Source organism: Nerophis ophidion, linkage group LG05 (assembly GCF_033978795.1).
Source record: "Nerophis ophidion isolate RoL-2023_Sa linkage group LG05, RoL_Noph_v1.0, whole genome shotgun sequence".
Lineage (NCBI taxonomy): Eukaryota > Metazoa > Chordata > Actinopteri > Syngnathiformes > Syngnathidae > Nerophis > Nerophis ophidion.
In genome coordinates this window covers 20466837-20493190 of record NC_084615.1, presented here as the reverse complement: position 1 = coordinate 20493190, position 26354 = coordinate 20466837, and the positions used below count along the sequence as shown (strand labels likewise).

Sequence of the window (26354 nt, the reverse complement as noted above, 5' to 3'; positions counted from 1 at the left end):
CCACGTCTCAGATGCAAGGCGGCCACGCGCGAGGGCAGAGGTGTAATTAGATCACAGCGGTGGGTTTTATTTGTTTGCGGACCGCTGAACAAGGCGTTAGCTCACCCTCCCCCCACCCCCCGCTCAACCCCGCCACCTGAAGATGATTAGAACCCTCCTCAAACGGATCAGCGCGGCGTCCACACTGGCGACTTAATGAAGTTTGGCGGTTGCACGTGGAGATGAAAAGACGAGACGTAAAAATCAAAGCCAACCTGTGAGCCGGTATTTTGTGATCGCCCGCTAAGAGGAGGACGTCACACAGCTGCTTGTGCTGCAGGTAGTTCTCCATCTTCCGGAAAGTTTGCTCGGCGTGGTTGGTGGCCTGGTAGAACTCGTCCGAAGAGTTGGCGTTCATTCTGGTCAAGGTGCTGATGGCCAACCTGGAGAAGACACAAAGAAAGGACTGCAGATCTTGTTTTGGCAATATAAAACATAATTAAATATCCAAAATAAGGAAAAAAACACAGACCAGGAACCCGGAGCCAGCAAACAGGAAAACTGGAAATAGCTAACAGGATACAGCTAACAGGAAACCAAGAAACTAGGAGCTAGGAGACAACAAACTGCAAGTAGCTTTCAGGAAGCAGGATACAGCTTACAGCGACAACAACAATACTCCAGACCTGACTGGAGGACAAGGCAGGTTTAAATAGCCACCAGGCTGATTGACACCAGGTGTGGCCAGGTGCCAATCACCCGCAGCGGAGGGGAAACAGCGCTTGGGGAGAAAAGCAGGAAACAAACAAAATAAAAGCACTGACAGGAAATAAAGAGTAACTCAGAGGAAAAACTAAAACATAACCAAACTGTCAGGGAAAATCCTGACATACATACGACTTTGAAAGTCATTTTTATAGTAGGCTAATATGGCTAATATAGACACTTATGTCATGTGTTGCCTTCATTATAAAACTTATATAAGACTTTTAGAGTAATTTTGATTGTTGGCTAAGATAACTAATATAGACACTTACATCATGTGTTGCCTTCATTATAACACTTATATAAGACATTAAACGTCATTTTGATAGTAGGCTAATATAGACACTTACATCATGTGTTTCCTTCATTATAACACTTATATAAGACATTAAACGTCATTTTGATAGTAAGCTAATATAGACACTTACATCATGTATTACCTTCATTTTAAAACTTATATAAGACATTCAAAGTAATGTTGATAGTAGGCTAATATAGCTAATATAGACACTTACATCGTGTATTGCCTTCATTAAAACACAAATATAAGACTTTTAACGTTATTTTGATAGTAGGCTAATATAGACACATCGTGTGTTGCCTTCATTATAAAACTTATGTAAGACATTTAAAGTAATTTTGATAGTAGGTTAATATAGCTAATGTAGACACTTACATCATGTGTTGCCTTCATTATAACACTTATACAAGATTTTCAAAGTCATTTTGATAGTAAGCTAATATAACTAATTTAGACACTTACATCATGTATTGCCTTCATTATAACACTTATATAAGACATTTAAAGTCATTTTGATAGTAGGCTAATATAGACATTTACTGTACATCATGTATTGCCTTCATTTTAAAACGTATACAAGACATTTAAAGTCATTTTGATAGTAGGCTAATATAGCTAATATAGACACTTACACCATGTATTGCCTTCATTATAACACTTTTATAAGACTTTTAAAGTAATTTTGATAGAAGGCTAATATAGCTAATATAGACACTTACATCATGTGTTGCTTTCATTATACTTTGTAAAACGTATATAAGTGTCATATAGTAATTAGCCTACTATCAAAATGACTTTAAAAGTGAAGTGAATTATATTTATATAGCGCTTTTTTTCTAGTGACTCAAAGCGCTTTACATAGTGAAACCCAATATCTAAGTTACATTTAAACCAGTGTGGGTGGCACTGGGAGCAGGTGGGTAAAGTGTCTTGTCCAAGGACACAACGGCAGGGACTAGGATGGCGGAAGCGGGAATCGAACCTGCAACCCTCAAGTTGCTGGCACGGCCGCTCTACCAACCGAGCTATAGGTTTATGTATGTATAAACTGGCACAAAAGTGTTATTTTCAAACAAAAGTTAATATTCTAACTATTTTTGGCTGTATACAATTTCTAAATATGTATAGCATGTGTTCATTTATTCATAAGCAATGGTGTTAATATTTGACAGACTTTACAGGCACTTAGTTCCCTTGTCAAATAAGACTGGCCAAGGTAGAACCGGGTCGTGATCCATCAAGGATTGGCTGGTCAGCATGTGTGGTCCCATGGGCGTGTCCACTGGCAGCACTTAAAGGGCCATAGTGCACATGATGAAATCATCATAAAGGAAGTTGACGGAACCTCGCTGCATTGTGTCTCTCCTCTTAAAATTCTCTGTCGAAGTTTGACACAGCAGGCCACGTAGTCGTCGAAGAAGATGCGTCGTTATGATGAAGGCAGCACATGATGTAAGTGTCTATTAGTTATATTAGCCTACTATCAAAGGTTTCGTTGAAAGAATTGCTGTATTTAAATTTATATTCTCCACATTTTTGCAACATTGGAAACCATTACTAAAACGGAGGCTTCTCAGCAGGTGAGATAACTCCTGGAAATGACCGGCTTTCAATGGCCAGAGGTATAGATGTGTGTGTCCAAGTTAAAGGAAACTGCAGGCTGTCTTCTTCTAATGGATTTCTTATGTTTGCTGTGGTCTGGAACAACATGGCACACAACTATGAGAAATACAGCCATTATTACATACAGTACATAAGTTTGTATTTTTTTTCAATCAAATTAATTGATTAATAATTGCTGCCCCTATGTACTGTAATTCCATGATATTTTTGTTTTAAAATCAGGACATTTAATTTGATGTCTGTTTGTTCGACACAGATTGCGGTGAAATAGATGAAGTGAAGTGAATTATATTTATGTAGCGCTTTTCTCTAGTGACTCAAAGCGCTTTACATAGTGAAACCCAATATCAAAGTTACATTTGAACCAGTGTGGGTGGCACTGGGAGCAGGTGGGTAAAGTGTATTTTGCCCAAGGACACAACGGCAGTGATTAGGATGGCGGAAGCGGGAATCGAACCTGCAACCCTCAAGTTGCTGGCACGGCCACTCCACCAACGGAGCCATGCTAGATGGACATATACACGACGGAGGAGGCTAATTCCTCCGTCTCGTTGCTTCTTCGGCTTTCCACGCATAAATTTGCGGCCTAAACTCCGTGCGTATGAGCCGCGGTCCGTCGGGGAGAGCGCCGCGTCCTTCCTTTCCGGAACGAGCCGGTGTTTATCTGCGCTCACACACGCGCCTGCGACACCGAGACTTGGCGAGTGACAACCCCTTGTTCATGGTCGCATTGTGAGGGGGGAGCCGCGTCTCCGCCCCTCCGCGGGCCGCCAGATTACACGCCGTTTTCCTGACATCCCGCTAATCCTCCCTGGCGGCGTGGCCGACAATGCCTTCGGTTAATTCGGACATTTTCCAGGGCTCGCTCGCTACGGAGAGAACCGAATCATCTCGTAAAGACCGATAGAGCTTGAGAGGAACGTCTTATTCCATTTCTCACCTGCGCAGGCTCGTGTGAGTTGACTATGAACAATAACGTTGGGTTTAATTAGCGACTCTAAATCACAGGCGTCAAACTCCGTATGGAAATAATCACGCTTTCTGACTTGAGCAAATAGGAACCCGACAATACTGCATCAACAAGAGTAGAAATGTCCGATAAGGGATTTTTTGCCGATATTTCGATATTGTCCAACTCTTAAAGGCCTACTGAAATGAGATGTTCTTAATTAAACGGGGATAGCAGGTCCATTCTATGTGTCATACTTGATCATATTGCCATATTTTTGCTGAAAGGATTTAATAGAGAACATCCACCATAAAGTTCGCAACTTTTGGTCGCTAATAAAAAACCCTTGCCTGTACCGGAAGTAGCAGACGATGTGCGTCACGGGTTTAATACAAACTTTAATAAAATGCATATATTTTTAAAAAATACAAAAAAACACATTTGATAATTATTTAAAAAAATATATATATAATAAAAATGGAATTAAAATATTACACATTTACAAAATGTCTTCTTTAAATTTGATTACAATTTTTATTTTGTATTTAATTCCAAATGTGTATATATATATATATATATATATATATATATATATATATATATATATATATATATATATATATATAGATATATATAAATTATATATTTCTTCCTCATTTTTATTGTTATCATTTTAAAATAAAGCCAAATAGAATACAACAATTTAATACAAGTTTTAATAAAATGCATTTATTTTTAAATAATATAAAAATAACACATTTGATAATAATTAAAAAAAAATATAAAAATGGAATTAAAAAATACAAATTTACAAAATGTGTTCTTTAAATTTGATTAAATGTTTTATTTTTGTATTTTAATTTTTATTTAGGTCAAAAAAATATATATATATGTATATATATATATATATATATATATATATATATATATATATATATATATATATATATATATATAATTAATTATATATGTCTTCCTCATGTTTATTCTTATTTTAAACTGAACCCAAATACAACAATTTAATACAGGTTTTAATAAAATGCATATATTTTTAAATACAAAAAAACACATTCAATAATAATAAAAAATTGTAAAAATAATACAAAATGGAATCAAAAAATACACATTTACAAAATGTGTTCTTTGAATTTGATAAAAAAAAATATTTTGTATTTATTATTTTTTTAAAACAAAATATATACATGTATAATTATAAACTATATATATATATTTATATATTGACATATATATATATATATATATATATATACATACACATATATATATATATATATATATATATATATATATATATATATATATATATATATATATATATATATATATATATATAGATGGATAGATATATATATATATATATATATATAAATGATTGATTTTTCTTCCACATTTTTATTGTTATTATTTTAAAATAAAGCCAAATACAAAAATGTAATACAAGTTTAAATAAAATGCACATATTTTTAAATAAAAAAACAAAAAAAATATATATTTCATATTTTACGTCCCTGACAGTAAAATGCATGTATTTTTGAATACAAAAAAACACATTTAATATTAATAAAAAATAGTAAAAATTGGATTAAAATGGAATTAAAAAATACATACTTACAAAATGTGTTCTTTGAATTTGATAAAAAAAATATTTTGTATTTATTTAATTTTTTTAAACAAAAAAAAAAAAAAAAATATATATATATATATATATATATATATATATATATATATATATATATATATATATATATATATATAAATAATTATAAACTAAATATATATATTTATATATTGAGATATATATATATATATATATATATATATATATATATATATATATATATATATATATATATTTCTTACTCATTTTTATTGTTATTATTTTAAAATAAAGCCAAATATAATACACAAATTTTACACAAGTTTAAATAAAATGCACATATTTTTAAATAATACCAAAAAGCAAATGTATTTTTCTTATTTTCCGTCCCTGACAGTTTCATGCAATCAACTTTAATGCAACCGTGGTGAATTCCGACTGATGCCAGCAAAATGCGCACAACTTCCCAAGCTGTCAGAAACTGTATTTGATATTCCGCAGGCAGTCACTACTAAAAAATAGAGTGGGTTTTGGCTTGTGACTGATTGCTTCAAATTCCTTTTTGGCGTGTACAAAAGACACTCCCTCGCTGAAGACGCTCCGCAGTCAACATCTGCTAAATGTCCGATAACTGGCTAATTTGACATTAAAGCAGCCGAGGACATTATGCAGCGTCCGGTGCATGCTTTTACACTAACAGTGTGACTTGTGAGGTCACATGACTCTATATTGTTGCTTTTATTGCAACATTTTATTTGGATCAATGTCAATTTAACTCAAGATATTGACAAAACTGTATAAATCACCAGAGGACAACAATGCACGCCACACAGCTATTGTACTTTTCCTATCTGATACAAGTCACTGGCAGATTCCGCCTGAGGGATTGTGACAAATTACGTGTCAGGCATTTATGATGTGAGACGTATTCGGGCCACCAGGCTGCCGGAGTGAATGGATGTGCAACCGTGTCTCTGTGACATCCGCACATCTGCCTCGCCCTCGTCACACACCGACTGGCCTACTTCCACACGCAGCTTCCCACTTGTAGACCTGGTCCAGACAAGTATTTGGCCACCTGCCTTGGACTTACATATGAACTTGAAGTGCCATCCCATTCCTAACCCATAAACTTCAAAGAGACGTCGGTCCACCTTTTGGTGCTATTACAGCTTCAACATAATAGTGAGAGTCCAGTCCATAGTGGATCTGACATATTAGTGAGAGTCCAGTCCATAGTGGATCTAACATAGCAGTGAGAGTCTGTACATAGTGGATCTAACAGAGTAGTGAGAGTCCAGTCTTTAGTGGATCTAACATAGTAGTGAGAGTCCAGTCCATAGTGGATCTAACATAGTAGTGAGAGTCCAGTCAATAGTGCATCCAACATAGTAGTGGGAGTCCAGTCCATAGTGGATCTAACATAATAATGTGAGAGTCCAGTCCATAGTGGATCTAACATAATAATGAGAGTCCAGTCCATAGTGGATCTTACATAATAATGTGAGAGTCCAGTCCATAGTTGATCTAACATAGTAGTAATAGTCCAGTCCATAGTGGATCTAACATAGTAGTGAGAGTCCAGTCCATAGTGGATCTAACATAATAGTGAGAGTCCAGTCCATAGTTGATCCAACATAGTAGTGATAGTCCAGTCCATAGTGGATCTTACATAATAGTGTGAGAGTCCCGTCCATAGTGGCTCAAACATAGTAGTGAGAGTCCAGTCCATAGTGGATCTAACATAATAGTGAGAGTCCAGTCCATAGTGGATCTAACATAATATTGTGAGAGTCCAGTCCATAGTGGATCCAACATAATAGTTTGAAAGTCCAGTCCATAGTGGATCTAATATTATTGTGAAATCCAGGCCACAGTGGATCTAACATAATAGTGAGAGTCCAGTCCATAGTGGATCTAACATAATAGTGTGAGAGGGAAGTCCAAAGTGGTTTAAATATAATATTGTGAAAGTCCAGGCCATATTGGATCTAACATGATAGTGAGAGTCCAGTCCATAGTGGATATAACATAATAGTGTGAGAGTCCGGTCCATAGTGGTTTATATATAATATTGTGAAAGTCCAGTCCATAGTGGATCTAACATAATAGTGAGAGAGTCCAGTTCATAGTGGATCTAACATAGTAGTGAGAGTCCAGTCCATAGTGGAGCTAACATAATAGTGTGAAAGTCCACAGTGGATCTAGCATTATAGTGAGAGTCCAGTCCATAGTGGATCTAACATAATAGTGTGAAAGTCTATAGTGGATCTAGCATTATAGTGAGAGTCCAGTCCATATTGGGGTCAACAGGAGACCATCCCGAGCGGAGACTGGTCAGCAGCTCAGAGATGTTCCCAAATGTCCGGAGCAGACCCAACAAAGCAATTAACAGAACCGACTCCCGGTCAGTGTCCAGTCCGCATGGATGAGCGAGGATGCGTCCAAAGAACCCGAGGCGTCGGAGCTAATACGCCGTTTGCCGCCGCCGAAGAGTGTTTGTCCTGTCCTCCATGGTTGGCAGACGATATATGGCCTTCCCTCGTTAACCTGAATCGAATGGAAACCCTGACCCCTCGCACATAAACACTAACAGAGGTCGGAGTCGGCGGCCGTTAGTTTGAATGATATCTCAATTCCACCACCCCACCGCGCCGCCTTGGAAAAGAAATACCGCCCCCTCTTCCGTGTCAGCGGCAGTAATTCAGGTATTTGTCGGAGGCGCCATCACGCCGGGAGCATCCCCGCGCGTGGCACAGGCGGCAGAGCCGGCCACACAACGTGGCGCCGCCGTCGTCGTCGAGAAGGTCGTTTGGTAAGAGGGTCTAAAAGTCGTCCTGGTTAAGAAGGTCATAGGTCATCTCGTGCGGAAGCTGGAGGTGACGCTTAGAAGGTGAAATTACATGCCGGACACATTCCCTCATTTTCTGTTCCAATCAGCATCTGTCGTTTTTTTTTTTGTTTTTTTTTTGCGCCTGGCAAATTGAGCTAATTCAAAGGAAATAATCCCTGACACAGCTCGCCATGAATATTACATGGAGGCTATTAGGGGGAAGTTGTGACTCCGTGCCGAGCGATCCGGAGGCGCTCGTTTCCACTCTAGTACGTGAGCGAGAACCAGCGGGCCACGGATAAGTGTGTGGACAATAAATACAGATGTGATTTATGGAATTATTTAAAAACACAGTCGCCAGGCTCTTTCAGCAAAAAATACTATACATATAAATATATATATATACATATATATATATATATATATATATATATATATATGTATATATATATATATATATGTATACATACACACATATATGTATACATACATACATACATACATACAGTTGAGTTTATACCAAAAAGGATACATGGATGATACAGCAGAGGATTGGGAGAATGTCATGTGGTCAGATGAAACCAAAATAGAACTTTTTGGTATGAACTCAACTCGTCGTGTTTGGAGGATGAAGAATACTGAGTTGCATCCCAAGAACACCATGCCTACTGTGAAGCATGGGGGTGGAAACATCATGCTTTGGGGCTGTTTTTCTGCTAAGGGGACTGTACGATTGATCCGTGTTAAGGAAAGAATGAATGGGGCCATGTATCGTGAGATTTTGAGCCAAAACCTCCTTCCATCAGTGAGAGCTTTGAATGGTTGACCAAATACTTATTTTCCACCATATTTTACAAATAAATTATTTAAAATTCCTACAATGTGAATTCCTGGATTTTTTTTCCACATTCTGTCTCTCACAGTTGATGTGTACCTATGATTAAAATTACAGACCTCTGTCATCATTTTAAATGGGAGAACTTGCACAATCGGTGGCTGACTAAACACTTTTCTGCCCCACTGCATATTGTTAAATGTTGCTTTCTACAGTGTTTCCAGAAGTATTCACACTGCAAAAAGTCAGTGTTCATAAACAAGAAAAAAAAAATACAAAAATGAGGGGTATTTTACTTGAAAGAAGCCAAATTATGTGCCAATAGAACAAGAAGATTCGGCTTGTCAAGACTTTCCAAAACAAGTAAAAAGGGCAAACAGGGCAAAGAGGTGATGGATCAACTCTCTTTTTATTTATAAAAAACAAACAACAATTAGCTGAACTGACCGCACACAAACATTCGGTCACTAGATCTGTGGTGCACTCACAATTTGAATATATATATATATATATATATATATATATATATGTATATATATATATATATATATATATATATACGCGCATACATATATATATACACACACACACATACATACATATATATACACACACACATATATATATATATATATATATATATATATATATATATATATATGTACAGTACATATATATATACTGTATATATATATATATATATATATATATATACACATAAAGTATATATATATATATACGTTATATATATATATGTACACACATACAGTATACATATATGCACATACAGTATATATATATATATATATATATATATATGTATATATATATATATATATATATATATATATATATACATATATATATATATATATATATATATATATATATATATATACAGGAGAGTGGCCGTGCGCAACCCGAGGGTCCCTGGTTCAATTCCCACCTAGTACCAACCTCGTCACGTCTGTTGTGTCCTGAGCAAGACACTTCACCCTTGCTCCTGATGGGTGCTGGGTAGCGCCTTGCATAGCATCTCCCTCCGTCAGTCTGTGAATGTGTGTGTGAATGGGTAAATGTGGAAGTAGTGTCAAAGCGCTTTGAGTACCTTGAAGGTAGAAAAGCGCTATACAAGTACAACCCATCTATCATTTATATATATATATATATATACATATATATATATATATATATATATATATATACACACACACATATATATATATATATGTATATATATATATATATATGTGTGTATACACACACAAATATATGCACACAGACAGCCATACATACATATATATATATATATATATGTATATATATATATATATATATATATATATATATATATATATATATATATATATATATATATATATATATATATATGTCAATCAGTCAATCACTAGTGTCTCAAAGGGCTGCACAAACCACTACGACATCCTCGGTAGGCCCACATAAGGGCAAGGAAAACTCACACCCAGTGGGACGTCGGTGACAATGATGACTATGAGAACCTTGGAGAGGAGGAAAGCAATGGATGTCGAGCGGGTCTAACATGATACTGAAAGTTCAATCCATAATGGATCCAACACAGTCGCGAGAGTCCAGTCCAAAGCGGATCCAACACAGCAGCGAGAGTCCCATTCACAGCGGAGCCAGCAGGAAAACATCCCAAGCGGAGGCGGATCAGCAGCGCAGAGATGTCTCCAGCCGATACACAGGCAAGCAGTACATGGCCACCGGATCGGACCGGACCCCCTCCACAAGGGAGAGTGGGACATAGGAGAAAAAGAAAAGAAACAGCAGCTCAACTTGTCTAAAAAGGGAGTCTATTTAAAGGCTAGAGTATACAAATGAGTTTTAAGATGAGACTTAAATGCTTCTACTGAGGTGGCATCTCGAACTGTTACCGGGAGGGCATTCCAGAGTACTGGAGCCCGAAATGAAAAAGCTCTGTAGCCCGCAGACTTTTTTTGGGCTTTGGGAATCACTAATAAGCCGGAGTCCTTTGAAAGCAGATTTCTTGCCGGGACATATGGTACAATACAATCGGCAAGATAGGATGGAGCTAGACCGTGTAGTATTTTATACGTAAGTAGTAAAACCTTAAAGTCACATCTTAAGTGCACAGGAAGCTAGTGCAGGTGAGCCAGTACAGGAGTAATGTGATAAAACTTTCTTGTTCTTGTCAAAAGTCTAGCAGCCGCATTTTGTACCAACTGTATCAATCCATCAATCAATGTTTACTTATATAGCCCTAAATCACTAGTGTCTCAAAGGGCTGCACAAACCACTACGACATCCTCGGTAGGCCCACATAAGGGCAAGGAAAACTCACACCCAGTGGGACATCGGTGACAATAATGACCCAGTGGGACGTCGGTGACAATGATGACTATGAGAACCTTGGAGAGGAGGAAAGCAATGGATGTCGAGCGGGTCTAACATGATACTGTGAAAGGTCAATCCATAATGGATCCAACACAGTCGCGAGAGTCCAGTCCAAAGCGGATCCAACACAGCAGCGAGAGTCCCATTCACAGCGGAGCCAGCAGGAAACCATCCCAAGCGGAGGCGGATCAGCAGCGCAGAGATGTCCCCAGCCGATACACAGGCGAGCAGTACATGGCCACCGGATCGGACCGGACTCCCTCCACAAAGGAGAGTGGGACATAGAAGAAAAAGAAAAGAAACGGCAGATCAACTGGTCTAAAAAGGGAGTCTATTTAAAAGCTAGAGTATACAAATGAGTTTTAAGGTGAGACTTAAATGCTTCTACTGAGGTGGCATCTCGAACTGTTACCGGGAGGGCATTCCAGAGTACTGGAGCCCGAAATGAAAAAGCTCTACAGCCCGCAGACTTTTTTTGGGCTTTGGGAATCACTAATAAGCCGGAGTCCTTTGAAAGCAGATTTCTTGCCGGGACATATGGTACAATGCAATCGGCAAGATAGGATGGAGCTAGACCGTGTAGTATTTTATACGTAAGTTGTAAAACCTTAAAGTCACATCTTAAGTGCACAGGAAGCCAGTGCAGGTGAGCCAGTACAGGCGTAATGTGATCAAACTTTCTTGTTCTTGTCAAAAGTCTAGCAGCCGCATTTTGTACCAACTGTAATCTTTTAATGCTAGACATGGGGAGACCCGAAAATAATACGTTACAGTAATCGAGACGAGACGTAACAAACGCATGGATAATGATCTCAGCGTCTTTAGTGGACAGAATGGAGCGAATTTTAGCGATATTGCGGGGATGAAAGAAGGCCGTTTTAGTAACGCTTTTAATGTGTGCCTCAAAGGAGAGAGTTGGGTCGAAGATAATACCCAGATTCTTTACCGTGTCGCCTTGTTTAATTGTTTGGTTGTCAAATGTTAGAGTTGTATTATTAAATAGAGTTCGGTGTCTAGCAGGACCGATAATCAGCACTTCCGTTTTTTTGGCGTTGAGTTGCAAAAAGTTAGCGGACATCCATTGTTTAATTTCATTAAGACACGCCTCCAGCTGACTACAATCCGGCATGTTGGTCAGCTTTAGGGGCATGTACAGTTGGGTGTCATCAGCATAACAGTGAAAGCTAACACCGTATTTGCGTATGATGTCACCTAGCGGCAGCATGTAGATGCTGAAGAGTGCAGGGCCAAGGACCGAACCCTGGGGAACTCCACACGTTACCTTAACGTAGTCCGAGGTCACATTGTTATGGGAGACACACTGCATCCTATCAGTAAGATACGAGTTAAACCAAGACAGGGCTAAGTCGGACATACCAATTCGTGTTTTGATACGTTCTAATAAAATATTATGATCGACAGTATCGAAAGCAGCGCTAAGATCGAGGAGCAGCAACATAGATGACGCATCAGAATCCATCGTTAGCAATAGATCATTAGTCATTTTTGCGAGGGCTGTCTCCGTGGAGTGATTTGCCCTGGAACCGGATTGAAAGGTTTCACATAGATTGTTAGACACTAAGTGTTCATTTAACTGCTCCGCAACAACTTTTTCGAGGATTTTTGAAATAAAGGGAAGGTGAGACACCGGTCGGTAGTTTACCATGAGGTCAGGATCGAGGTTAGGTCTTTTAAGAAGAGGATGAATAACCGCTTTTTTGAATGCTAGGGGAACAGTGCCCGAGGAAAGTGATAGGTTTATAATATTTAGCACTGATGGACCTAATAATACAAAGAGCTCCTTGATCAGTTTCCCAGGAAGAGGGTCAAGTAAACATGTTGTTTGTTTTATTCCATTTACACGTTGTAACAATTCCTCTAATGTTATTTCCTCAAAACGAGAGAAACTATTTTGGAGGGCAGTATCCGCCGTATATACAATCGTATCAGTGTTAATAGAACCCCGTTGTAGCTGGGACGCATTGTCTTTAATCTCCTTTCTAATGACTTCAATTTTCTTACTAAAGAATTGCATAAAGTCATCAGCTGAGTGGGTGGAGCTACTGGAAGGAGTCCCTTGTTGGGTTAGCGATGCTACCGTACTAAACAAAAATTTAGGATCGTTTTTATTACGGTGGATGAGATTTGAGTAATATTTAGCTTTAGCTAAGGTAAGCATGCGTTTATAAGTTATTAAACCATCACTCCATGCTTGATGGTGCACCTCAAGTTTAGTCGTGCGCCATTTGCGTTCCAGCTTTCTGCATGATAATTTCTGAGCTCTAGTTTCTTCTGTAAACCACGGGGTGCGCTTTTTTGGAGCCTTTTTTAACTTTAGCGGTGCTATGTTATCAATGGTTTCGCGCAGGGCGTCGTTAAAGTTGTTAGTGAGGTTATCAATAGAGCCCACATACTTTGGGAATGGTGCCATTACCGAGGGCAGTAGGTCAGCAAGAGTTGTCGTTGTGGCCGTATTAATGTTGCGGCTGCTATAGCAGTTATTATTATTATTAGTTTGACGAACATGCGTCTGAACCTCGAATTTTATAAGGTAATGATCGGACAATACTTTAGTATACGGGAGAATCGTAACTTTGGAAACGGTGATACCCCTGACAGGCACTAGGTCTATCGTATTACCGTTGCGATGCGTGGGTTCATTTATTATTTGTGTGAGACCACAGCTATCAATTATAGTCTGGAGCGCTACGCACGGTGGGTCCGATGGGGTATTCATATGGATATTAAAGTCCCCCTTTAGGATTATATTATTGGCGTGTGTCACTAGTTCAGCAACGAACTCTGAGAATTCATTGATAAAGTCCGAATAGGGCCCTGGGGGGCGGTAGATAACAGCCAGGTGTAGAGGCAGCGGTGTGATAGACTTCATAGTAAGCACCTCAAACGATTTATATTTATTATTTATGTTAGGACTAAGGTTAAAGTTTTCGTTGTATATTAGTGCGACCCCTCCACCCCTTTTAAGCGGACGGGCAATATGCGCATGTGTAAAGTTAGGAGGACATGCCTCATTTAGCGCAAAAAAGTCATTTGGTTTAAGCCAGGTTTCGCTGAGACCGATGACGTTAAGATTGTTGTCTCTGATAATATCATTAACTAACAACGTTTTGGGAGACAATGATCTTATGTTTAAAAAACCTATATTATAGGTAGTTGGCTGTTTTAGGGAATTTTTGATCAAATTATCCGTAGTAGCAATATTAATAATGTTGTGTTTATTATGCCCAGTGCATTCAGTATAATTACGACCATATCTAGGAATTGATACAACGGGAATTTTCCGATTGTTTGTTTGTTGCTTTGATAAACTTCACGCATCATGGTTAGCCACCTCAGTAACGGGGATTTTCCGATTGTTTGTTTGTTGCTTTGATAAACTGCACACATCATAGTTAGCCACCTCGGTAAAACACACGTCCAACTCTGAAACACTCAAAGCAGAAAAAACGTGTTCTAATTTAACAGAGTCCTTACCTAGACCAGTAGTCTCGCATCCTTTATTTAAATCCGGCTGCAGGATGGAGGGAAGTGATGTTCTGTGGGGATTAGCCTTCTGCTTTGTTTTAAGCCCCGCTCGGCATCCGCGTTTCCGATCACACCGCTGGCGTCTGCTCCGTAGACGGCCCCCGCTGCTACTAGACTCCGCTGCTTCACAGGCCGCTGGATGTAGCGTCCGAAGTATTCCCATGCTAGTTAGCACGTCGAACAAGCACGCGTCTATCAGTCCAAAACGGCCCGATATGTCCATATCCAGAAGTGTCTGGCGGTCGTATGTGATCACGGAGTGACCACGATGCCAGCCAGCCATGAAGTCTGCAGAACTGTCCGGCATTTCCGCCAAATGTCTGTAACTTTAATCTTTTAATGCTAGAGATGGGGAGACCCGAAAATAGTACGTTACAGTAGTCGAGGCGAGACGTAACAAACGCATGGATAATGATCTCAGCATCTTTAGTGGACAGAATGGAGCGAATTTTAGCGATATTACGGAGATGAAAGAAGGCCGTCTTAGTAACGCTTTTAATGTGTGCCTCAAAGGAGAGAGTTGGGTCGAAGATAATACCCAGATTCTTTACCGTGTCGCCTTGTTTAATTGTTTGGTTGTCAAATGTTAGAGTTGTATTATTAAATAGAATTCGGTGTCTAGCAGGACCGATAATCAGCATTTCCGTTTTTTGGGCGTTAAGTTGTAAAAAGTTAGCGGACATCCATTGTTTAATTTCATTAAGACACGCTTCCAACTGACTACAGTCCGGCGTGTTGGTCAGCTTTAGGGGCAAGTAGAGTTGGGTGTCATCAGCATAGCAGTGAAAGCTAATACCGTGTTTGCATATGACGTAACCCAGCTGCAGCATGTAGATGCTGAAGAGTACAGGGCCAAGGACCGAACCCTGGGGAACTCCACACGGTACCTTAACGTAGTCCGAGGTCACATTGTTATGGGAGACACACTGCATCCTATCAGTAAGATAAGAGTTAAACCAAGACAGGGCTAAGTCTTACATACCAATTCGTGTTTTGATACGTTCTAATAAAATATTATGATCGACGGTATCGAAAGCAGCGCTAAGATCGAGGAGCAGCAACATAGATGACGCATCAGAATCCATCGTTAGTGTTCATTTAACTGCTGCGCAACAATTTTTTCGAGGATTTTTTGGATAAAGGGAAGGTGAGACACCGGTCGGTAGTTTATCATGAGGTCAGGATCGAGGTTAGGTCTTTTAAGAAGAGGATGAATAACCGCTTTTTGAATGCTAGGGGAACAGTGCCCGGGGAAAGTGATACGTTTATAATATTTAGCACTAATGGACCTAATAATACAAAGAGCTCCTTGATCAGTTTCCCAGGAAGAGGTTCAAGTAAACATGTTGTTTGTTTTATTCCATTTACACGTTGTAACAATTCCTCTAATGTTATTTCCTCAAAACGAGAGAAACTATTTTGGAGGAAAGTATCCGCCGTATATACAATCGTGTCAGTGTTAATAGAACCCCGTTGTAGCTGGGACGCATTGTCTTTAATCTCCTTTCTAATGACTTCAATTTTCTTACTAAAGAATTGCATAAAGTCATCAGCTGAGTGGGTTTGAGCTACTGGAAGGGGTCCCTTGTTGGGTTAGCGATGCTACCGTACTAAATAAAAATTTAGGATCGTTTTTATTACGGTGGTTGAGATTTGAGTAATATTTAGCTTTAGCTAAGGTAAGCATGCGTTTATAAGTTATTAAACCATCACTCCATGCTTGACGGTGCACCTCAAGTTTAGTCGTGCGCCATTTGCGTTCCAGCTTTCTACATAATAATTTCTGAGCTCTAGTTTCTTCTGTAAACCACGGGTACGCTTTTTTGGAGCCTTTTTTAACTTTAGCGGTGCTATGTTATCAATGGTTTCGCGCAGGGCGTCGTTAAAGTTGTTAGTGGGGTTATCAATAGAGCCCACATATTTTGGGAATGGTGCCATTACCGAGGGCAGTAGGTCAGCAAGAGTTGTCGTTCTGGCCGGATTAATGTTGCGGCTGCTATAGCCGTTATTATTATTATTAGTTTGACGAACATGCGTCTGAACCTCGAATTTTATAAGGTAATGATCGGACAATACTTTAGTGTACGGGAGTATCGTAACTTTGGAAACGGTGATACCCCTGACAAGCACTAGGTCTATCGTATTACCGTTGCGAGGCGTGGGTTCATTTATTATTTGTGTGAGACCACAGCTATCAATTATAGTCTGGAGCGCTACGCACGGTGGGTCCGATGGGGTATTCATATGGATATTAAAGTCCCCCATTAGGATTATATTATCGGCGTGTGTCTCTAGATCAGCAACAAACTCTGAGAATTCATTGATAAAGTCCGAATAGGGCCCTGGGGGGCGGTAGATAACAGCCAGGTGTAGAGGCAGCGGTGTGACAGACCTCATAGTAAGCACCTCAAACGATTTATATCTATCATTTATGTTAGGACTAAGGTTAAAGTTTTTGTTGTATATTAGTGCGACCCCCCCACCCCTTTTAAGAGGACAGGCAATATGCGCATGTGTAAAGTTAGGAGGACATGCCTCATTTAGCGCAAAAAAGTCGTTTGGTTTAAGCCAGGTTTCGCTGAGACCGATGACGTTAAGATTGTTGTCTCTGATGATATCATTAACTAACAACGTTTTGGGAGACAATGATTTTATGTTTAAAAAACCTATATTATAGGTAGTGGGCTGTTTTAGGGAATTTTTGATCAAATTATCCGTAGTAGCAATATTAATAATGTTGTGTTTATTTTGCCCAGTGCATTTAGTATAATCACGACCATATCTAGGAATTGATACGCCGGGAATTTTCCGATTGTTTGATTGTTGCTTTGATAAACTGCACGCATCATAGTTTGCCAACTCAGTAAAACGCATGTTCCGATTGTTTGTTTGTTGCTTTGATAAACTGCACACATCATAGTTTGCCGCCTCAGTAGAACACATGTCCAACTCTGAAACAATCAAAGCAGAACAAACTTGTTCTAATTTAACTGACTCCTTACCCAGACCAGTAGTCTCGCATCTTCCATTTAAATCCGGCTTCAGGATGGATGGAAGTGGTGTTTGTGGGGATTAGCCTTCTGCTTTGTTTTTAGCCCCGCTCGACATCCGCGTTTCCGATCACACTGCTGGCGTCTGCTCCGTAGACGGCCCCCGCTGCTACTATACTCCCCTGCTTCACAGGCCGCTGGATGTAGCCGCCGAACTATTCCCATGCTAGTTAGCACGTCTAGCAAGCACACGTCTATCAGTCCAAAACGGCCCGATATGTCCACATCCAGAAGTGTCTGGCGGTCGTACGTGATCACGGAGTGACCACGATGTGAGCCAGCCATGAAGTTTGCAGAATTGTCCGGTATTTCTGCCAAATGTTCCATCTTTAGCAAGAGCTCCGCGATATTGCAGCCCGTCCGGACACCGCCATCTTGGAAACGTATCAACGTGTGTGTGTGTGTCAAGATGAGGGGGGGGAGTCGCAGCTTACTGTGGGGTCGTTCCCCCAGGAAGGCAGACGGACCACTCGGGACATGGCGTGCAGGAAACATGATTTAATCTTTAACTCAGAAGCTACAAAAAAGTACAAACAAAAAAGAAAAAGGGGGCGCACAAGACGGAAACACAACTTAGACAAAACCATGGACAATAAACAAAACTTACTTGACAGGAAAACGAGCATGGATCTATGGCATGAAGGACCAGCATGAACTTTGGGGCGAAAAAACTGACAAAGACAGGTTTAAATACTGCCTCTGATTAGTGCTCGGGAAGCAGGTGAGCACTAATCAGAGACAGGTGAACACAATGAGTAACCACGGTGACAAAGTAAACAAGGAAGTGCAAACATTAACTAATGGAGTCTTAAACAGAAAACATGATCCAAAACACAGATCATGACAATGTATATGTAGGCTCCATCCATCCATCCTTTTTCTACCACTTATTCATTTTGGGGTCGCGGGGGGCGCTGGTGCCTATCGCAGCTACAATCGCCACCTCATCGGAGGGTGTATGTGTAGGCTCTTTATATATATATATATATATATATATATTTTTTTTTTTTTTCGATACGTACATTAAACATATTATTTTTATTGCAATCAAAGAACAATTTAGTCCTTAAATAAAATAGTGAACATACTAGACAATTTGTCTTTTAGTAGTAAGTAAACAAACAAAGACTCCTAATTATTCTTCTGACGTATGCAGTAACATATTGTGTCATTTATCATTCTATTATTTTGTCAACATTATGAGGGACAAGCGGTAGAAAATGAATTACTAATTGACTTGTTCATTTACCGTTAATATCTGCTTACTTTCTGTTTTAACATGTTCTATCTACACTTCTGTTAAAATGCGATAAACAGGCTTTACATTAGTTTTGGACGATACCACAAACTTGGGTATCGATACGATACCAAGTAGTTACAGGATCATACATTGGTTATACGTGTTTCCTGACCTTATAAACATAACATGAATAAAAAAACAAAAAAATATTTTGTGACTATAAAAAGTAGCATAGTCGTGTCGACGAGATACGCTACTGTACTTGGTATCATTACAGTGGATGTCAGGTGTAGATCCACCCCATAGCATTTGTTTACATACATTGCGGTGACCCCGCTGAGCTATTGTATCCTCCGACGGTCTGTAGCGACGCATGTTTATCAATTCCTCCTCCTGCGGTGATAAAGGTACTTGTAAGAAACTTACTTTGTTCATCTTCCTGAGGGTGTTTCAGTGTTATGCCGCCTTTATCTTCAGTTTTTAAGCCAAAATGTGTAAGTTCTCCCTTTTTCTGCCTACACGCTGTGTCTGCTTGTAAGTACTCGGTGATTGTGCGCTGCCGAACATGCCCCTCGTAAAAACCAGCAATGTCACGAGGTGAGGACGGAGTGCCCGTTATTTTTTAGAGGCAGTATAGTACCATTTTTCATTCATTAGTATCGCGGTACTTTACTAGTACCGATTAGCCGTACAACCCGAGTGTGTTTATATATATTATTTTGAATAGTTGAGGAGATAATGTCAGCTTGAAGAGTGAAGCTCATTACCCAGGGCATACCACATCATGCTTGGTGGGGACATGCAAATGGTACTTAGTGTTTATAGAGCATGTGAGCAAAAACTGTGAGGTTTACAAGGCTTGTCTCACATGCCCACAAAGGCATCTAAACCAGGGGTGTCCAAACTTTATCCACTGAGGGCCGCACATTGAAAAATCAAAGCAAGCGGGGGCCATTTTGAAACGTTTTATTTTAAAAAACAATACGATATACGTATACAAAATATACATCTCGGCCTCCACTCAGGCTTGATCTCAGGGACCCCAAAGGGTTTTGGTAAAAAAAAAAATTTAAATGTGTCATTATTCACTATTATTGTTTTTATTATTATTCAAGTTTCAAATCTCTAGATCAGGGGTGTCAAAGTCAAATACAGAGTGGGTCAAAATTTTACACTGAACAAAGCCGCGGGCCAAGGGTTGAACAAATTAACCTTATAATGGGGACCCAAACAAGTTTTGCATTGAATATTGAATATTAATGCCTCTATTCTATTTGCAGCCTTCTGAGGTAAATATCAACATTACATTTTTCCACAGGCTAATAAATCTTTAAAAAAATAATAATGAGATGGGTGGGGTTGGTGGTGGGGGGCGGGTTTTGGTGGTAGTCAGTGCTGCAAGGGGTTCTGGGTATTTGCTCTGTTGTGTTTATGTTGTTTTACGGTGCAGATTTTCTTCCGAAATGTGTTAGTCATTCTTGTATGGTGTGGGTTCACAGTGTGGCGCATATTTGTAACAGTGTTAAAGTTGTTTATACGGCCACCCTCAGTCTGACCTGTATGGCTGTTGAGCAAGTATGCATGGCATTCACTTAAGTGTGTGTACAAGTTGCATATATCATGTGACTTGGCCGCCACGCTGTTTGTATGGAGTAAAAGCGGACGTGAGAACATATTGTAGACAACGCTAAAGGCAGTGCCTATAATACCGGCAGGCCAGCTCTATTGTTAATTTGATATTGCCTCAAGGGCCAAATGAAATTGTATTGTTTCATTTGGCCCTTGAGGCAATATCAAATTAACATTAGAGCTGGCCCGCCGCTGTAACACCGCATTCACCACTAATACTCATACTCATCAACCCTCCTGATTTTCCCGGGAGACTCCTGAAGTTTAGTGCCCCTCCCGAATTTCTCCCGACTTCCACCCAGACAATAATATTGGGGGCGGGCCGTAAAAGCACTGCCTTTGGTGTTCTCTACATGTCGCCACGTCCGCTTTTCCTCCATACAAACAGCGTGCCGGCCCACTCACATGATATATGCGGCTCACACACACACACAAGTGTATGCAAGGCATACTTGGTCAACAGCCATACAGGTCAGACTGAGGGTGGCCATATAAACAACTTTAACACTGTTACAAATAAGCACCACACTGTGAACCCACACCATACAAGAATGACTAACAAATTTCGGGAGAACATCCGCACCGTAACACAACATAAACACAACCGAACAAATACCCAGAATCCCTTGTATCAGTAACTCTTCAGGCACGCTACAATACACACCCCCGCTACCACCAAACCCCGCCCCGACTCGAACCAGCCGTCGAAAATAGGCATTCAATCTGTATTTTTATTTTATTTGATATGCCATTGATATTTTTTAATCATTATTATTTCAAACTCGATTTTGCATGTCACTGTAAAGTTATATAAGCCTTGCTTGGTCAATATTCAATGCAAAACTTGTTTGGGTCCTTTTTAAAGGATTAATTTGTTCAAACTTGGCCCGCGGCTTCGTTCAGTTTTAAATTTTGGCCCACTCTGTGTTTGAGTTTGACACCCCTTGTTGCGATCTGTGACTCGGATCTTCACATATTGTTTGTTTTTCCATCTTTGTTCTCATTCTCTGTTTATTTCCCGTTTAGTCCATCACCATGGTTACTTATTAGTTTCAGCTGTTACTCCGGTTCCTGCACACCTGTTCTCTGTTAATCATCTTCCCTTTATAAGCCTTCCTCTTTTCATTCTTCTGCCTGGGACTCTAGTTGGTTTTCACACAACGGTACGTCTGCTTTGCACTTTTGCTTACATGCAATTCCTGTATTATTCTGGCGAGCTCTCACGCTGCGCAATTTTAGTCATTCTTAGCTCTAATGCTTAATGTTTTGTTTTGTGCCTATGTGCCAGTTTAGTTTACGATTTGTTTAGCCTAGCTTTCATGCTAGCGTCTTTTGTTGGCCTTTTCTTAGCTCCAGTATTTTTGTTTTCTAGCACCTTTTGTTTTTCAAATAAATAGTTAAACCTTACCTTTGCTGTGTTCAATTTCCACGCATCCTCGAGGGAATCGAACCCGGCACCACGATGCCGAACAGATGTAACACCCCTGCTTTAAAGTGTTAGAAAATAAATTATACTTTTTTTTTTACTGTTTACTTTTAACACAATAATCTCGAGATCAACTTCAGATCCATCCGTCAATCATAAGTTTTATTGTTGTTTATGTTTTTTGTTTGTTCATTTCAGGCCCTTCTTTAAAAAAAAACATTTTTTTATGTGGCAAACAGAAAATGTTTTCCCCTAAAAATATGTCAAAGTGGTTCAATTTTAGGACTAGATAGAACAATCCCATGATACAAGATAACCTGAGTAGAGTGGAAATAATAGGCTACCTCCTTCAGCGCTGCCTCAGAGTGGTTGTGGTGTTAGACCTGGTTGGGTGGGATTGTAAGATGGGGGGCAGAGAGGAGGAAGGGTAATGGTTGTCAGCTTCATTGGGGTCATCAGGTGGGCACCTTCTCTCACCGGCGTTTCAATGATAGGCCCACGACACCTCCAGAGGGCTCATCGGCAACACCTGGCGTCCCAGGTGAGCCCCCCTCTGCTGGAAAATTTAACGTGACGTAATTCGAGCCTTGAATCGGTCAATAATTCATAACGACATTGATTTTGATTCATTATTATTTTTTAACGAAAGAAACAGCCTGCATGGCAGCTTTGTGTTATTAGAGCAGGGGTCAGGAACCTTTTTGGCTGAGAGAGCCATGAAAGCCAAATATTTTAAAGTGTATTAATGTGAGAGCCATATAATATCTTTTAACACTGAATACAACTAAATGCATGCATTTTTTTAAGAAAGACCAACATTTTTAGAGTATAATAAGTCTTATTTTTTTTATAACATTTTTATTCTGAAGCTAACCAATAATAAATAAAATACTTCTTGCTATTGATGCGATTTCTTGAACAGGTGCGGTAGAAAACGGATGGATAGATTAAAATGCATGAGACTGTTTTATATGTTGTACGTTATTTTTAACACTAATCGTGTTAGGCAGGCCTGGGCATTTATTTTAACTCGGGGGGCAAAATTTAGAGGCAAAAATGTGTCTGGGGGCCGGTATATCTGATAAACGTTTAGGAACACTAATACAAAAACTCACAATAATGTCTGACAGAATGGAATTTGACATTTTTTTCACTGAACGAGACACTCAGAACGTACATGAAAATAAAGAACGTGGATTTACAATATTAACTATGAACGATAAAACACTGAATATTGACAACACCACCTTTCGATCAACATGTTTTACAATCAAGCAAAACGCAACAAACACATCAAAATATGAAAGTGAGGGGGGGGAAAAACTCACTTAAAATCTGATATATCTGATATAAATCACTAGGTGTTAGAACTTTGTTGTAAAAATGTATTTCCGCATCTGTCCCTGACACCCGCATTTCAGGTTGACTGCTCTGGAAACATTACTTGGAGCCTCGTCAGAGCTGCCGTGACTTAGATTACCATAGTAACAAACTACATTAGCATAGTAACTAATTATATTACCATAGTAACTAGTATATCATGCAAAAGAGCAGATTTCAACCATTGAATTACTTTGTATAGTTCAAGAGTCACGGCCATTGGAAAACATCACTGCACATCATGATGGCAGCTACAATTTCCATCTTGAAGATCTAAAAAAAATATTTGGAATGTCCGATGGGCCTGATTAAAAAGCATAGAGCATGTGGGCCCCGGGCCTAATTTGCCCAGGTCTGGTGTTAAGCAATGTCAGCTATGATGTATCTGAGAGCCAAATGCAGTCATCAAAAGAGCCACATCTGGCTCTAGAGCAGGGGTCGGGAACCTTTTTGGCTCAGAGAGCCAAGAAGCCAAATATTTTAAAATGTATTTCCCTAATAGCCATATAATATTTTTTTTTAACACTGAACACAACTAAACGTGTGCATTTTTAAGTAAGACAAACATTTCCAGAGTATAATAGGTCTCTTATTTTTTATAATAACATTGTTATTCTGAAGCTAACTGTGGAGGGGGCGTGGCCTGCGGGCCTGCAGCAAAGCAAGATGTTGCCAGGACCGGCCTCAAAATCAGCGACAGGTGCCTAGATGGCCCACCTGGGCCTTGTTATCTAATCACCCGTCGCTCTGTTATAAGCAGCAGCCAGGAGGAGAGATAGGGTTGGGGCTGGAGCCAGAGCGCGAGTGAGGACGAAAGAGAAAAAGACAACTGCTGGAAAGCAACTGAGAGAAAAATAAAATAAAACAACATTGTAACCCTAAAAGAGGCTCTTGGTGGTCTGAAGAACCCCCAGTAATAAATAAATTACCTCTTACCATTAATGCAACTTATTGAACATAAAAAAAGCATGAGAATGTTTTATATTTTGAACGTTATTTTTAACACTGTGATTACAAGTGGAATTATTCATTACTTATCGTGTTACGCAACGTCAGCTCAGATTTATCCGAGAGCCAGATGCAGTTATCAAAAGAGCCACATCTGGCTCTAGAGCCATAGGTTCCCTACCCCTGCACTAGAAAAAAGCGCTATACAAATATAATTTACTTCACTTCTCAAGGAATGGGGGGGTGGGGGGGGGGTGTAAACAGCTATTGTTTTTTGGTCACATTAACACCAATGAAAAAGATGCCTCGGGCTTGGACTGGTCCTAGATCGAGCTTGGATCACAATGGATTACTAACCAATAATAAATAAATTACTTCTTACCATTAACGCAACTTCTGGAACATAAAAATGCAAGACAATGTTTTATATTTTGAATGTTATTTTTAACACTATGATTACAAGTTGAATTATTCATTATTTAACCTGTTAAGCAATGTCAGCTCAGATTTATCCGAGAGCCAGGTGCAGTCATTAAAAGAGCCACATCTGGCTCTAGAGCCATAGGTTCCCTACCCCTGTATTAGAGTAAACATTGCAACATTTTCTTGTTACATTTCACCCCTTTGCTCTTGTATATCACTTTTTACGTTTTAAAACTTTTTTAATCGTATTTTTAAAATGTGACGTGGGGCCGTTAAACATATACACGCGGGCCGCAAATGGCCCCCAGGCCGCACTTTGGACACCCTCTGATCTAAACGAATGCAGAGCACATATTACCATATTGGCCACTCGTTCCAATACTGCAAAATACACTAAAGACTTCTTGGAATGCAAAAAACTTCATGTTCTTTAATGACTGGGTGAGATCAGCTATGAATGAATGAATAGTAATTTATTTGACTGGAGGAGTCCATCCTCCAATGGAGGGTGTACGTCAGATGCTTTCTGCCAAGATCTGCACATTTTCCCCTCTTAACCTCCCCCGCCACATGCATCATTTATCTGCACGGGAATGCGGGACGCGGACAACACACAACAGACCCCGAGGTTAAAATACCACTGGACGTCCGTTCTGTGAAAAGGGGGAGGAGAAAAAAAAATTGACATGAATTTCTGACACACTCACAGTGGGTTGGGTTTGGGTAAAAGTTCAGTCGAGGGAAGTCGTGTTTTATTTAGCCACTGCTGCTAAATATAACATTGAATACATGACTTTTAAAAAAGGTCTAACTTTGCTTTTTAGCACAAACTTTTAGGCAAGAGGAAAAAAAAAATACAAAAAATGCTTTATCACTGATGCATGATTATCTCAAAATGGGATGAGGAACAAGTTGATTGATTTTTTGTGTGGATTATTTACAATGCTGGACTTCTGTGTGACTCTGCATATATATATATATATATATATATATATATATATACTGCGATGAGGTGGCGACTTGTCCAGGGTGTACCCCGCCTTCCGCCCGATTGTAGCTGAGATAGGCGCCAGCACCCCCGCGATCCCAAAAGGGAATAAGCGGTAGAAAATGGATGGATGGATATTATATATATATATATATATATATATATATATATATATATATATATATATATATATATATATATATATATGTATATATATATATATATATATACTACAATGATTTGCAAATCCTTTTCAACCCATATTCAGTTGAATGCACTACAAAGACAAGATATTTGATGTTCAAAGTCATAAACTTTGTTTTTTTTTTTGCAAATAATAATTAACTTAGAATTTCAGGGCTGCAACACATGCCAAAGTAGTTGGGAAAGGGCATGTTCACCACTGTGTTACATCACCTTTTCT

The 26354-nt window shown here is 39.2% G+C and overlaps 1 protein-coding gene across 5 annotated transcripts in view; it reads right to left on the bottom strand.

Annotated features, from left to right (window-relative positions):
• klhl4 (kelch-like family member 4) overlaps positions 1–26354 on the bottom strand; it is a 164970-nt gene that overhangs the window by 81431 nt on the left and 57185 nt on the right. For 3 of the 5 annotated variants that reach the window (XM_061900329.1, XM_061900325.1, XM_061900326.1), the window contains exon 2: positions 255–422. In XM_061900329.1, the coding sequence (XP_061756313.1) occupies positions 255–397 (143 nt within the window). In that variant the 5' untranslated portion in view covers positions 398–422. Of the gene's footprint in view, positions 1–254; positions 423–14795; positions 14904–17848; positions 18254–26354 lie in introns of those variants that run through there. The other 2 variants (XM_061900327.1, XM_061900328.1) reach the window with 2 other exon arrangements.